General features: G+C 46.1%; 1 protein-coding gene across 5 annotated transcripts in view; it reads left to right on the plus strand.

Moving 5' to 3' along the window:
• Positions 1 to 13921, plus strand: part of WSB2 (WD repeat and SOCS box containing 2) — a 34683-nt gene that overhangs the window by 6055 nt on the left and 14707 nt on the right. For 2 of the 5 annotated variants that reach the window (XM_058424901.1, XM_058424903.1), the window contains exons 1-2: positions 7947 to 8091; positions 9254 to 9422. Coding sequence is in view for 2 of the 5 variants with exons in the window: in XM_032168558.2 (XP_032024449.1) it covers positions 9235 to 9422 (188 nt within the window). In the remaining 3 variants the exon portion in view is untranslated. Of the gene's footprint in view, positions 1 to 74; positions 241 to 7946; positions 8092 to 9219; positions 9423 to 13921 lie in introns of those variants that run through there. The other 3 variants (XM_032168559.2, XM_032168560.2, XM_032168558.2) reach the window with 3 other exon arrangements.

A 13921-nucleotide genomic window follows, 5' to 3' on the forward strand; every position in this document is an offset into this window, starting at 1 on the left:
CCCCCCCGTTTTTATCCCGTCCGCACCCCCCCTCCGTTTCCCCTGCGCCCCGCCCCCGCGCGTCTACGCCCGCGCCCACCGCCATGTGACGGGAAGCAGCTGATGGCCTCTCCGGGCGGCGGCGGCGGCGGCCGGGCCGGGGCGGGCGGCGCGGGGGCGGCATGAGGGCCTGCGGCCCGGGGGGCTGAGGCGCCCGCCGCCTGCCGCGGGGGCCGCGCGCGTCCTCCATGGAGGCCGGAGGTGAGTGGGGCCGGGCGCGCCCGTTCCCGCCCGGCGGGGCCCTGGCCCGGTTCTCCCCGGGGAGGGGGGAGGCGACCCCGGGGCGGGCTCGGCGGGGCGGGGCGGGGGCTGGACGCGGCGGGGGCGTCCGGCCTGGGAGGTCCGCGCGGGGCTGGCGGGGGTGCGCGCCCGGCGACCAGCTTTGTTTCACTTTCGTTGTCAGTGGCCGCCACCCTGACTCCCGCCGGCGACAGGATCGGGAAGATCGGGCTTCTGCGGGAGGAGATCCCCCGACGGGGATAGAGGGGGCTCCCGGGTGGGACTCGGGGCGGGGGGGCACCAAGCCCTAAAACGGAGATCCCAAAGGGGGTGGGTGCCCCTGGGTACCCAGGTGCCAGGGGACGAACTCGCATGTCTGGATGGGAGTCACCTCTGCCCCTCACAAGCTGTGTGATCGTGACAGTGGACGAGCCACTGAACCACCGCCACCCACCTCTCAGTTTTGATCTGCAAAATGGGATAATTCTAGTATCTGCCTCGGAGGGTGGTTGGGACCCGGTAAAAATGGGATCTGGGTTCCCTATTGAAACAATCTATTCCCAGCCTTTCCCACTGGAGATTAATTCAGTGGAGGTGGGGCGGGACTGGAGATGCTGATCCCTGGTGACATGTATGATCAGGCAAATTTAGGATACACTGATGGGTGGGGACCTTGCATCTATTCTTGTTAACTGCCATCCCCATCAGAAGACAGCGTGGAAGTCAGAGGATATTGGATATACCTCAAGCCAGCCCAGATGAACATAAAATCTCAGTGGGAAAGGTGTGTCTCTTATGCAAGGGGAAAAAAAACCCAAGACACATGCATGCCTTGGCCCTCTCCCCTCCAACGACCTTCCCTCGGAACCCCACCTGTATAGAAACTTGGGATAGATTTAGAATTGATTCCGGGAGTCCCAGCTCTTGAAGGACCCGAGTTTAAATGTAATTTCCTTAGGAGAAATTTTCAGAACAGGGTCAAGGCCTAGGGCTCAGAATTTATTCCAGAACTTCATTGTAATCTTGCAGCCAAGTTCAAGCTTCATCCTGGTCTGGAGGATTCTGATTGCTGATGGCTTGTTATTGTGGGTAGGAAGGTTGAAATCTGGGTATTCCCTGGGGTGGTGTTACTTTTTAATTTAGGAAATGACATTTCTTTGTTTGCTGAAGTCAGGCATTGAGTTAAAAGCAGCTCTCTCCCCTTCCCATCTAGATAAGGGCTTTCTTTTCAGTGAGTGTTACCCGAATAATTCTTTTTAAAAGGGCCCCTACTGTTTGTGTAGATCCTATGTGAATCTTTTTATAGCTTCCGTTTCATTTCCATTGCCTCCTTGCAGTTCAATCTGAAAGCAATCTGTAGCTAGCCTCCCTTTTTAACAGAAATCTGTTTCCAGTTCTGGGGTTTTCCTAAAGATTGACAACTTCGTTTTGAGGGTGTGGGCAGGGTTGTTGAGAGCTGCCAAGTTACTGTACAAAAAAGGCCAGAGTTTTAACTTATTTTCAAATGGAATAAAGCCCATTGTAAAGGAAATAAAATGGGCAACAGTTGAAATCTTCAGAGCAATGGTTAGACTTCACTTATTCATTCAACAAATATTTGTTGAGTGTCTGCTACGTGCCAGGCACCCTCTAGGCCAGCCCTGACCAACAGAAGTTTAATGTGAGCCATGTATGTAATTTAAAATGTTCAAGTAGCCACATTAAAAAAAAGAAAAAAGAACTAGGTGACAATTTAAAAACTCTTTCAATCCAACATGTCTAAAATATTACTGCTACATGTAATCAAATAAATTGTAATGTTTTCGATTTTTTTTTGTGCTAAGTGTTCAAAATGTGTTGTGTATTTTATACTTACAGCCCATCTGAATTCTGACTTGCCACATTTCAAGTGGTTGGTAATCACATGTGATTTCCCTATTAGACAGTGTGTAGCCCAATAGCAGTTAAACGGCAAGTTTGGGTGGATTGAGAAAGAGATAGACAATAAATACGTAAAAATGACGGGCAATCAAGAAAATATCAACCAAACGTGCGGGGTAGCTCACGCCTGTAATCCCAGCACTTTGGGAGGCTGAGGTGGGCAGATCACTTGAGGTCAGGAGTTCGAGACCAGCCTCACCAACATAATGAAACCCCCTCTCTACTAAAAATACAAAATTAACCGGGCCTGGTGGTGCATGCCTGTAATCCCAGCTACTCAGGAGGCTGAGGCAAGAGAATCGCTTGAACTGGAGAGGCGGAGGTTGCAGTGAACCAAGATCTCGCCATTGCACTCCAGCCTGGGCAATAAGAGTGAAACTCCATCTCAAAAAAAAAAAAAAAAAAAAAATCTAAGTGATGGTTATAAAGAAAATCAGATGGTTAAAGGAAAGTGAATGGTGCCAGGCGCAGTGGCCCAGCAGTTTGGGAGGCCAACTTGGGTAGATCACTTGAGCTCAGGAGTTTGAGACCAGTCTAGGCAGCATGGCGAAACCCCATCTCTACAAAAAATACAGAACTATAGGCATGTACATGGTAGAATGCGCCTGTAGTCCCAGCTACTGGGGAGGCTGAGATGGGAGGATCATCTGAGCCTGGGGAGGTCGAGGTTCCAGTGAGCCATGATGGCGCTACTGCATTCCAGCCTGGACGACAGAGCAAGACACTGTCTCAAAAAAAATAAAAAATAAAAAAGGAAAGTGAATGGTGACTTTAGATAGTGAGGCCAGGATGGTCTCTGAGAAGGTGACATGAGGACCAATCCCTGAATGATAAGATGGAGCAACTAAGGAAAGCTTTTGAGGCCGGTGGAATATCTAATGTACGTGTCTTGATACAGGAAAAATCACCTAGCTTCCTGCTGGCTGGGGTCATAGCTTTCATCTCTGTGTTAAGGCTAACTGCTTTGCCTAGAAGAGGCTTATAATACATACCTTTCCATTCAGCCCGATTGTCCAAACACATCCCATTGTTTAATTAGAAAACCCTGATCCAGGGCCAGGTGCAATGGCTCATGCCTGCAGGAGGATCGCTTGAGCTCAGGAGATCAAAACCATCTTGGTCAACATAGCCAGACCCCCATCTCTACTAAAAATTTAAGTTAAAAAAAAAATTAGCTGAGTGCGGTGGTACGCCCCCGTAGCCCCAGATACACAGGAGGCTGAGGCGGGAGGATCACTCGAACCTGGGTGGGAGGTTGAGGCTGCAGTGAGCTGTGATTCAGCCACTGCACCCCAGCCTGGGTCTCAAAAAAAAAACAACCCAAATATATATATATATGAATATGATATACTTGAAATTTGCTAAGAGTAGATTTTAAGTGTTCTCACCACACAAAAATAAGTATGTGAGGTAATGCATATATGGTAATGAGCTTGACTGAGCCATTCCACAATGTATACATACATCAAAACATGTTATATGCCATAATAGATACAATTTTTATTTATCAGTTTAAAAAAGAAGAGGCTGGACATGGCGACTCACGCCTGCAATCCCAGCACTTTGGGAGGCCGAGGTGGGCAGATCACCTGAGGTCAGGAGTTCGAGACCAGCCTGGCCAGAATGGTGAAACCCCATCTCTACTAAAAATACAAAAATTAGCTAGGCATGGTGGTGCATGCCTGTAATCCCAGCTACTCGGGAGGCTGAGGCAGGAGAATCACTTGAACCCAGGAGGCGGAGGTTGCGGTGAGCCGAGATCGCGCCACTGCACTCCAGCCTGGGCGGCAGAATGAGACTGTCTCAAAAAAAAAAAAAAAAGGAGAAAACAAAGAAATCCTGATTCATAGGCCTTTTCACCAAGAAGGGTCGGCAAGTACCACACCAGTTGAAGCTAGATACCCCACCCCCAGCTCTGTTTTTGTTTGTTTGTTTTGTTTTTAAGTTCTGCACTAATTAGGGCTTTCTCTCCCTGTAGCCAAGTTTAGTTTGGGCCCAGACTCCAAGAGACAGGAGTCACTGGGTTTGTTCTTCTTTTAGCTCCTGGATTCCTGAACCTGAAATAGCAAGAGATTAAATCCCTAAATCACAGAAATAGAGTGTGAATTCTGAGTAGGGCTTGTGTTTAAGAAGCATTTCATGTGAAATGTTTGGCATAAGCATCATCAGAGTTTAAGGGGCTTTATTTATTTTTTATTTTTGGGGGACAGAATCTTGCTCTGTCACCCAGGCTGGAGTGCAGTGGCGCAATCTTGGCTCACTGCAACCTGCACCTCCCGGGTTCAAGTGATTCTCCTGCCCCAGCCTCCCGAGTAGCTGTGACTACAGGCGCCCACCACCATGCCCAGCTAATTTTTGTATTTTAAGTAGAGATGGGGTTTCATCATGTTGGCCAGACTGGTCTCGAACTCCTGGCCTCAAGTGACCTGCCTGCCTTGGCCTCCCAAAGTGTTGGGATTACAAGCATGAGCTACCATGCCTGGCCAGCTTTATGTTACTTTTTTGTTTAAAGAGTTATACCATATGTATTTATTAGACAAATATTTGCTCACTGCCTGTCCTCCACCAGGAATTCTGCCAGCTCTGGGGATAAATATACAAAGTTCCTGCTCCCTAGAGTTGATGTCCTAGTGGAGGGGAGACAGATGGCGATCAAATGGTGATAGGGCTGTAAAGAAAATAAAGTGAGGGGTTGTGAAGGAGATTGACTAGGGGTCAGAAGAGTTCTCTAAGCAGTTGTCATTTGAGCCAGACCTGAATAAGAGTAGATGTCAGCCGAGGGGAGGCATTCCAGGTGAAGGGAATGGTTGGTGCAAAGGCCTAGGCTCAGAACTAATTGAGCATTGGCAGAGGGTAGAGAGAAGGGCAGTGTGTTGGAGCCAGGGGCAGGGAGAGAAGTACAAGCCCAGGAAGGTTCAGATTATGCTGGATTTTGAGGGCAGGGTGAGGAACTAGAGTTTTATTCTAACAGTGTTTGAAACTGACCACTCCGGAGGCAAGGAGAACCGATGGTGCGGGGCTAGAGGGGAAGCAGGGAGAGCAGCTGGAAGGTTGCCTACTGGGCCAGGCGGGAGATGATGCTGCATAGATGAGAGTAGAGATGGAGAGAGGTTAGATTTGGCAAGTCTTTTGGAAACAGACTTGATAGGACTTGCTAATGGATTTGGTATGGGAGATTAAAAAAAAAAAAAAGGCCAGACATGGTGGTTTACGCCTGTAATCCCAGCACTTTGGGAGGCTGAGGTGGGCGGATTGCTTCAGTCCAGGAGTTTGAGACCAGCCTGGCCAAGATAGCAAAAACCTGTCTCTACTAAAAATACGAAAATTAGCTGGGTGTGGTGGTGCACGCCTGTAATCCCAGCTTCTTGGGAGGCTGAGGCATAAGAATTGCTTGAACCCAGGAGGCCGATGTTGCAGTGAGCCGAGATCATGCCATTGCAGTCCAGCCTGGGTGACAGAGTGAGACTACATCTCAAAAAAAAAAAAAAAAAAAAGGATAATGTAGAGGAAGTGAACCAATTGTGAATGTTATCAGGATGGAAAAAAAGAAAGGAATTTTCATCCTGGTCGTTTGATCCGGAACTCCTGCTCTCAAGCAATTCTTCCACCTCTGCCTCCTGGAGCGCTGGGATTACAGGCGTGAGCCACTACCCCAGGCCATCCAGGTCATTTGAAAATGTTTCTCTAGATCAGTCAATGTCATTTAATACTTGACTGCATCTGGGTTTCTCAGCCTTGGCATTGTTGACATTCTGGGCCAGATGATTCTTTGCTGGGGGCTGTCCTGTGTGCTGTAGGCTGTCCTGTGTGCTGTAGGGTGTTGAGCAGCATCCCTGGCCTCCACCCACTAGATGGCAGTAGTAGCAACTCCAGTTGTGACAACTAAAAATGTTATTGCCAAATGTCCTCAAGGGGCAAACTAGCCCCCGGTTGAGAACCCTGGGTCTACAGAAATAGCTATACACAAGTGATTGTATAAATGAAACTATCACACGTACAAACATACAGATTTCTAGGAGGATTTACCTGGGTCTATACAAATAGCTATTTACTCAGACCATATATATAAAAATATATATTTTTCTTTTTTTTTTTTTTTTTTTTTAAAGAGATGGAGTCTTACCATGTTGACCAGGCTGGTCTTGAACTCCTGGCCTCAAGCTATCATCCCATCTCGGCCTACCAAAGTGCTAGGATTTTTATAGGCGTGAGCCACCGTGCCTGGCCAGACCTAATACATTAAACCCAAATTTACACATAGAACCTCTGAGAATGAATAGTTTACAAAGGCTTGATATGATTTATTAACATTCTATTTAAAGACAGAAGCTTCAGGAACACACCCTATTTTATATAACAAGATATACCTATGTTATTATTTTCCTATAAATGCATATACTCGAATTTTTTTTTTTTTTGAGACGGAGTTTCACTCTTGTTGCCCGGGCTGGACTGCAATGACACCATCTCAGCTCACCGCAACCTCTGCCTTCCGCCTCCTGGGTTCAAGCGATTCTCCTGCCTCAGCCCTCTTGAGTAGCTGGGATTACAGGCATGCGCCACCACGCCTGGCTTATTTTGTATTTTTTTTTTTTTTGGGTGCAGAAGACATGAATTGAAGTTTTTATTCTGTTTTTATATGGCATGTTACATGAGCAATTAATTTAAGCTTTTTTGAACTCAATTTTTTTTAAAAATTTTCTTATTATACTTTAAGTTTTAGGGTACATGTACACAACGTGCAGGTTTGTTACATATGTATACATGTGCCATGTTGGTGTGCTACACCCATTAACTCGTCATTTAGCATTAGGTATATCTCCTAATGCTATCCCTCCCCCCACTCCACAACAGTCCCCGGTGTGTGATGTTCCCCTTCCTGTGTCAATGTGTTCTCATTGTTCAATTCCCACTTATGAGTGAGAACATGCGGTGTTTGGTTTTTTGTCCTTGTGATAGTTTGCTGAGAATGATGATTTCCAGTTTCATCCATGTCCCTACAAAGGACATGAACTCATTATTTTTTATGGCTGCTATTTTGTATTTTTAGTAGAGATGGGGTTTCTCTATGTTGGTCAGGCTGGTCTCGGACTCCCGACCTCAGGTGATCTGCCCACCTTGGCCTCCCAAAGTGCTTGGATTATAGGCATGAGCCAATTTTTTTTTTTTGAGACAGAGTCTCGCTCTGTCACCCAGGCTGGAGTGCAGTGGCACGATCTCAGCTCACTGTAACCTCCGCCTCCTGGGTTCAAGTGCTTCTCCTGCCTCAGCTTCCCGAGTAGCTGGGACTACAGGTGCCCACCACCATGCCTGGCTAATTTTTTTTTTTTTTGTATTTTTATTAGAGACATGGTTTCACCATGTTTGCCAGGCTGGTCTTAAACTGCTGTCCTCAAGTGATCTGCCTGCCTTGGCCTCCCAAAGTGCTGGGATCACAGATGTGAGCCACTGCACCCGGCAAAAGTATTTTATAAATATACACATATGCATCTCTACCATCTGTTTTATTGAATCCAAGATACCATGGATCGTATTATCATCATGTATAACTGAGAAAAAAATACTACCTATTTAACTATGAAAAGTCATTGATTGTAAGATACATCCTGATTTCAGCGAGGTCAAAATGTAAGAAGATGTATAAAGATGTGTCTTAAAATATATGAAATACAGGTTTTAAAAATGAGTATCTATCTGGTAACAGCCAGGGTCAAAGTCGTCCACATTCCACATTCCTTGTGTGGAATGCACACATCGGGAAGTGACCTCATTCAGGATGGAAGCCAGTTTTTATGTTAGTAAGTGTCACAGTCATAATGGTCAACAAATTCATTCTGAAGGCCTTTAACTTATGAGCTTCATCAGCCATTGAGAATCTTCCATCGGAGTAGAGAACTGAACTAGGAACTCTGGGTGAGTCAATGAAGAAGCTCCAATCTGGTGCCTACTCTTTCACAAGATGGTGTGCTAGGTCCTGGGAGAAACAGAGACGAAATGATCTGGGTGTTGGAACAAGGTGCTTAGACACTGATGAGAAGGGCGGGGGGCAGAGATAAAGTGGTTACATAAGAGAGAATGAAATAAACAAGGTGCGACTTATTTCCGTTTTGATAGTGTGAGATCAGGGTACGCTTCTTAGTTGTGAATCTAGGTGGGATTATTACTTTTTTCTTTCTTTTTTGTTACTTTGAGAAGCTAGGGATTCTCATAAGCAAAAAGTGAGTCCAGGTGTGAACGTAAATAAGCCCCTTGCATGTCAAGGAGATTTTGTGGCCAGAGTGTGGCGTGCAGGGAGGGGACAAGGGAAGGAGGCCGGACCGATGGGCTGGGGCAGATGGCATATGGTAGAAATCCTGGGCTCAGTTGCCTTTATGATGTAGGCAGTCGGGAGCTTTCAAATGTATTTCAAAGAAATGATGTAATGGTATGAGTATTTCAGCTTTAGCAGCATCTCTAGGGGTAGGAAGACTGATCAGGAGACTAGCAAAAGATCTGGGTGAGATGAGATGAAGGTTTAACCCCGGACAGAGGACGTGGAAGCGGGAGAGATGGGGAGATGGAATCCATACTTCGGAGTGTGAGGAAGCAGGGCAAGGGCTGAACGTTTTTAGCCTTGATGATGGGGAGGATGCAGGTGAGTGAGAGAGAGCCTTTGAGTTTCACATATTCCTTCTTTGACAGCAGCAGGTTCTTTTGAAGAAACCTGAAATGCATTGGAAGGCCTTGCTATTTTGGCCCCATAATCAGCACCATCTAGCATATTCCTGGTCTGGCTATCTCTCCACTTTCCTCCCCTTAAAGTATTCATAGGAAAATGAGGCCTCTGTTCACTGGGTTCACGGGCACAAAGGTTACTGTGAGTCATGGTTAACCAGCAGTGAGGAGTGCCAGGATTGAGTAACTGTGGTGGAATGTGGCCTGTGGCTGCTGTTATTGCCCTGGGTCATTTAAGTGACAACTCCCTCTGGGAATGGATAGTGTCGCTCTTTGCCACAGGGAGACAGTGGCTTTCCTGTGTCTGGGTGGTCAGGGAGCAAGGGGGCGTGTGTTTGAAGCATGTTGTCTCATGCCCCAGAGGAACCACTGCTGCTGGCCGAACTCAAGCCCGGGCGCCCCCACCAGTTTGATTGGAAGTCCAGCTGTGAAACCTGGAGCGTCGCCTTCTCCCCAGATGGCTCCTGGTTCGCTTGGTCTCAAGGACACTGCATCGTCAAACTGATCCCCTGGCCGCTGGAGGAGCAGTTGTAAGTATTCTCGTACTGGGGCCCCATCCGGCACATTTCCAAACACTCCTTGTTCTTTTGCCATCTCGGTGCCCAAGAACCAGAGAGAGGGAAGATGGCTCATGGTTCAGGAATTGATATGGGGGTTTCCAGAGCCCCAAGTTCTGTATATGTGAAAGTCAATTCTGTCAAGATTATGTTAGCCCCAAGTTGGCTTTTTTTCCCATAGCTTTATTGAGATGTAATTTATATACCACACAGTTTGTCCATTTAAAGTATACAATACAATGGCTTTTAGTCTATCCACAGAGTTGTGCATCCATCACCATCATCAATTTTACTTTATTTATTTATTTTTTGAGACAGTCTCCCTCTGTCTCCTAGGCTGGAGTGCAGTGGTGCAATCTTGGCTCACTACAACCTCTGCCTCCTGGGTTCAAGCGATTCTCCTGCCTCAGCCTCCCGAGTAGCTGGGATTACAGGCGCACACCACCACACCTGGCTAATTTTTGTATTATTAGTAGAGACGAGGTTTCGCCATGTTGGCCAGGCTAGTCTCGAACTCCTGACCTCAAGTGATTCACCCACCTCGGCCTCCCGAAGTGCTGGGATTACACATTTCTCCCATAAGCCACTGTGCCTGGCACATAATCAACTTTAGAATATCTTCATTTCCTCAAAAAGAAACCCTGTACCCCTTAGCTTAGATCCCCCAACCCCTCTGCACTCTCCAGGCAACCACTAATCTACTTTGTCCCTCTAGATTGGCCTATTCTAGACACTTCCTGTTAATGGAGTCATACAACACCTAGCCTTTTTTGACTAGCTTCTTTCATTTTACATAATGTTTTCGCAATTCATCCGTGTTCTAGCATATACTAGTATTTCATTTCCTTTTATTGCATCATATGGAGATGCCAAATTTTGTTCATACATTTATCAGTTGATGGACATTGGGTTGTTTTCATGTTTTGGTTATTATAAATAGTGCTGCTATGAACATTTATATAGAAAACTTGTGTTTTCTATGTTTAACTATTTGAGGAGGTGTCAGACTGTTTTCCAGAGTGGCTGCACCATTTTACTTTCCCACTAGCAATGGATTCAGGTTCCAGATTCTCTACATCCAACCCTTGTTATTGTCTGTCTTTTTTATTATCCTAGCAGGTAGCCATCCTAGTGGGTTGAAGTGGCATTTCATAGTGGTTTCGATTTGCATTTCCCTGATGGTTATGGATGTCAAGCATCTTTTCTTTCTTTCCTTTTTTGTTTTGCTTTTTTTTTTTTTGAGACAGAGTCTCACTCTGTTGTTCAGGCTGGAGTACAGTGGCATGATCTCAGCTTATTGCAACCTCCACCTGCTGGGTTCAAGCAATTCTCTTGCCTCAGCCTCCCAAGTAGCTGGGACTACAGGCACACAACACTACTCCTAGATAATTTTTGCATTTTTAGTAGAGACGAGGTTTCACTATGTTGGCCAGGCTGGTCTCGAACTCCTGACCTTAGGTGATCCACCCACCTTGGCCTCCCAAAATGTTGGGATTACAGGTGTGAGTCACCGCACCTGGCTGAGCATCTTTTCAGGTGCTTACTGGTCCTTTGTATACGTTCTTTGGATAAATGTCTACTCAGAGCCTTTGCTCGTTTTTAAGTTTGTCTTTTTATTATCAACCAAGTTTATTTTATTTACTTATTTTTTTGAAAGAGAGAGAGAGAGAGGGTCTTGCTCTTGTCCAGGCTTGAGTGCAGTGACTCAGTCACGGCTCACTGCAGCCTCAATCTGCTGGGCTCAAGCTATCCTCCTGCCCTAGCCTCCCAAGTACCTGGTACTACAGGCCTGCCACCATGCCTGGCCAACTTTTAAACTTTTTGTAGAGACAGGGTCTCGCCTAGGCTGGTCTTGAACTCCTGGCCTCGAGCAATCCTCTCGCCTCAGCTCCCAAGTAGCTGGGATTACAGGCGTGAGCCATGGCGCTTGGCCAAGTTTAGTTTCTGATACTAGTTTTTCTTTCTTTGGAATGGATGAGCCCCAGTGTCAGAATGCTGTGAGCTCCCATTCAGATGGTCCAGCATCTGTATGTTTTCATTTGTCCCAGGGCAACTCTATGTCTGTATTTATTCACTCAGCCAGCCTTGGTTGCGTAGTTTCTTTTTTTTCTTTTTTTTTTTTTTGAGACGGAGTCTCGCTCTTTCACCCAGGCTGGAGTGCAGTGGCGCGATCTCAGCTCACTGCAGGCTCCGCCGCCCGGGGTTCCACCATTCTCCTGCCTCAGCCTCCCGCGTAGCTGGGACTACAGGCGCCCGCCACCACGCCCGGCTAATTTTTTGTATTTTTAGTAGAGACGGGGTTTCACCGTGTTAGCCAGGATGGTCTCGATCTCCTGACCTCGTGATCCGCCCGCCTCGGCCTCCCAAAGTGCTGGGATTACAGGCGTGAGCCACCGCGCCCGGCCCTTTTTTTTCTTTTGAGATGGAGTCTTGCTCTGTCGCCCGGGCTAGAGTGCAATGGTGCGATCTCGACTCACTGCAACCTCCGCCTCCCTCCTGCCTCAGCCTCCTGAGTAGCTGGGATTACATGCGTGCGCCACCACCCCTAGCTAATTTTTTTGTATTTTTAGTAGAGACGGGGTTTTACTATGTTGGCCACCCTTGGTTGCATAGTTTCTTTGCGTAACACTGAGTTAGGGACTGAGAGTCCTGAGATAAATCAGACATGGCCCTTGCCCTTGAGGCTCTCATTTATTTTGCTTTAAGCATTTTTATAAATAACATTAGATTTAAGGTTTTTATAAGTTGGATATGAAACTTGCCTTGATAAGAGAGAATGTTGACAGGAGTTTGTTGAGATGGGTACTCTGCATGCTGCTAGAGTCGAGGGGGATAAATTTGTGCAATTTCTGGAAGGAAGCCTGGCAAAATGCATCAAGGACCTGAAAAATGTTCTTCTGGGCTGGGCGCGGTAGCTGATGCCTGTAATCCCGGCACTTTGGGAGGCCGAGGCAGGCGGATCATTTGAGGTCGGGAGTTTGAGACTAGTCTGGCCAACATAGTGAAACCCTGTCTCTATTAAAAATACAAAAAGTTAGCCAGGTGTGGTGGTGTGCGCCTGTAATCCCAGCTACTCAGGAGGCTGAGGCAGGAGAATCGCATGAACCTGGGAGGCGGAGGTTGCAGTGAGCTGAGATCGCGCCACTGCACTCCAGCCTGGGTAACAGAGCGAGACTCCATCTCAAAAAAAAAGAAAGAAAAAAAAGAAATCTCAGAAATGGTGTCATCTATTTATATACACTGATCTTCATCATGAAATTAGTTGCATATTAAGAAAATTGGAAACAGTTTGAAATCCAGGGATGAGAGGATGGTTACGAAAATTTTACTATTTCCATATGATATTTTTGCAGCCATCAAATTTTGTTATGTGTTTTTAATCAGAGTTTTCAGTTCCTTCTGTGGTCAGTATAATGATAATGCCAAGGTCATACACTGTTTACTAATTCCCCACCTGAAATACAAGGGATGCACCTTCATTTCTAGACTTGACATATAAGTAAATTTACTATATGAATTTATAGTCTTTTTTAAAAAAGCACAACATGGAAGATCTGTCAGTTTCCTGAAAATCACTCTTGTTTTCAAATTTGTATAGATAAATATATCTTTTTTCTGTCACATGACCTAGAGCTGCTCCCAGGTGGAAGGAAGGGCCTGGGCTTGCATCTCGCTAAGGGCACTGTGGCTGGCTCAGGGTCTAGTGTGGAGCATGTGTTAGTTGGGGAAAGCTCCTTTACTTTAATTACTGGTATCAGTAAATGAAAATAGTAACAACTTTTTTTTTTTCCTGAACCCTATTTCTGAACAAAACATAAATTTAAATCCTATTTCTGAACAAAACATAAATTTGTATAGATAAATATATCTTTTCACTATTAACTAGGGAAAATGGAAAAAGGTATTTGAGTATTAACCACTTTTTCATATTTATTATTTAACATAATGAGCGAAGTGTTATTGTTTCATATGTTAAGCGAGAAGTTACTGGTTTTGGAGAAAAAAAATCACTTTTTTTTTTTTTTTTTTGAGAGAATCTTGCTCTGTCTTCCAGGCCAGAGTGTAGTGGCGCATCTCTGCTCACCACAACCTCCGCCTCCTGGATTCAAGTGGTTCTCCTGCCTCAACCTCCTGAGTAACTGGGATTACAGGCGTGTGCCACCACATTCAGCTAATTTTTTTGTATTTTTAGAAGAGACAAGTTTTCACCATGTTGCCCAGGCTGGTCTTGAACTCCTGGCCTCAAGGGATCCACCTGCCTTGGCCTCCCAAAGTGTTGGGATTACAGGTGTGAGCCATTGCACCTGGCAAAATCACATATTTTGAAGAACAGTATTCTGAGGAAATGTTTGCAGTATGAGGCTTATTGAAAAAAAACAGGCTATGTGGCCGGGTGCGGTGGCCCACACCTGTAATCCCAGCACTTTGGGAGGCAGAAGTGGGAGGATCACTTGAGGCTAGGAGTTCTAGAT

Source organism: Hylobates moloch, unplaced genomic scaffold (genome assembly GCF_009828535.3).
Source record: "Hylobates moloch isolate HMO894 unplaced genomic scaffold, HMol_V3 SCAFFOLD_12, whole genome shotgun sequence".
Taxonomy (NCBI): Eukaryota; Metazoa; Chordata; class Mammalia; order Primates; family Hylobatidae; genus Hylobates; species Hylobates moloch.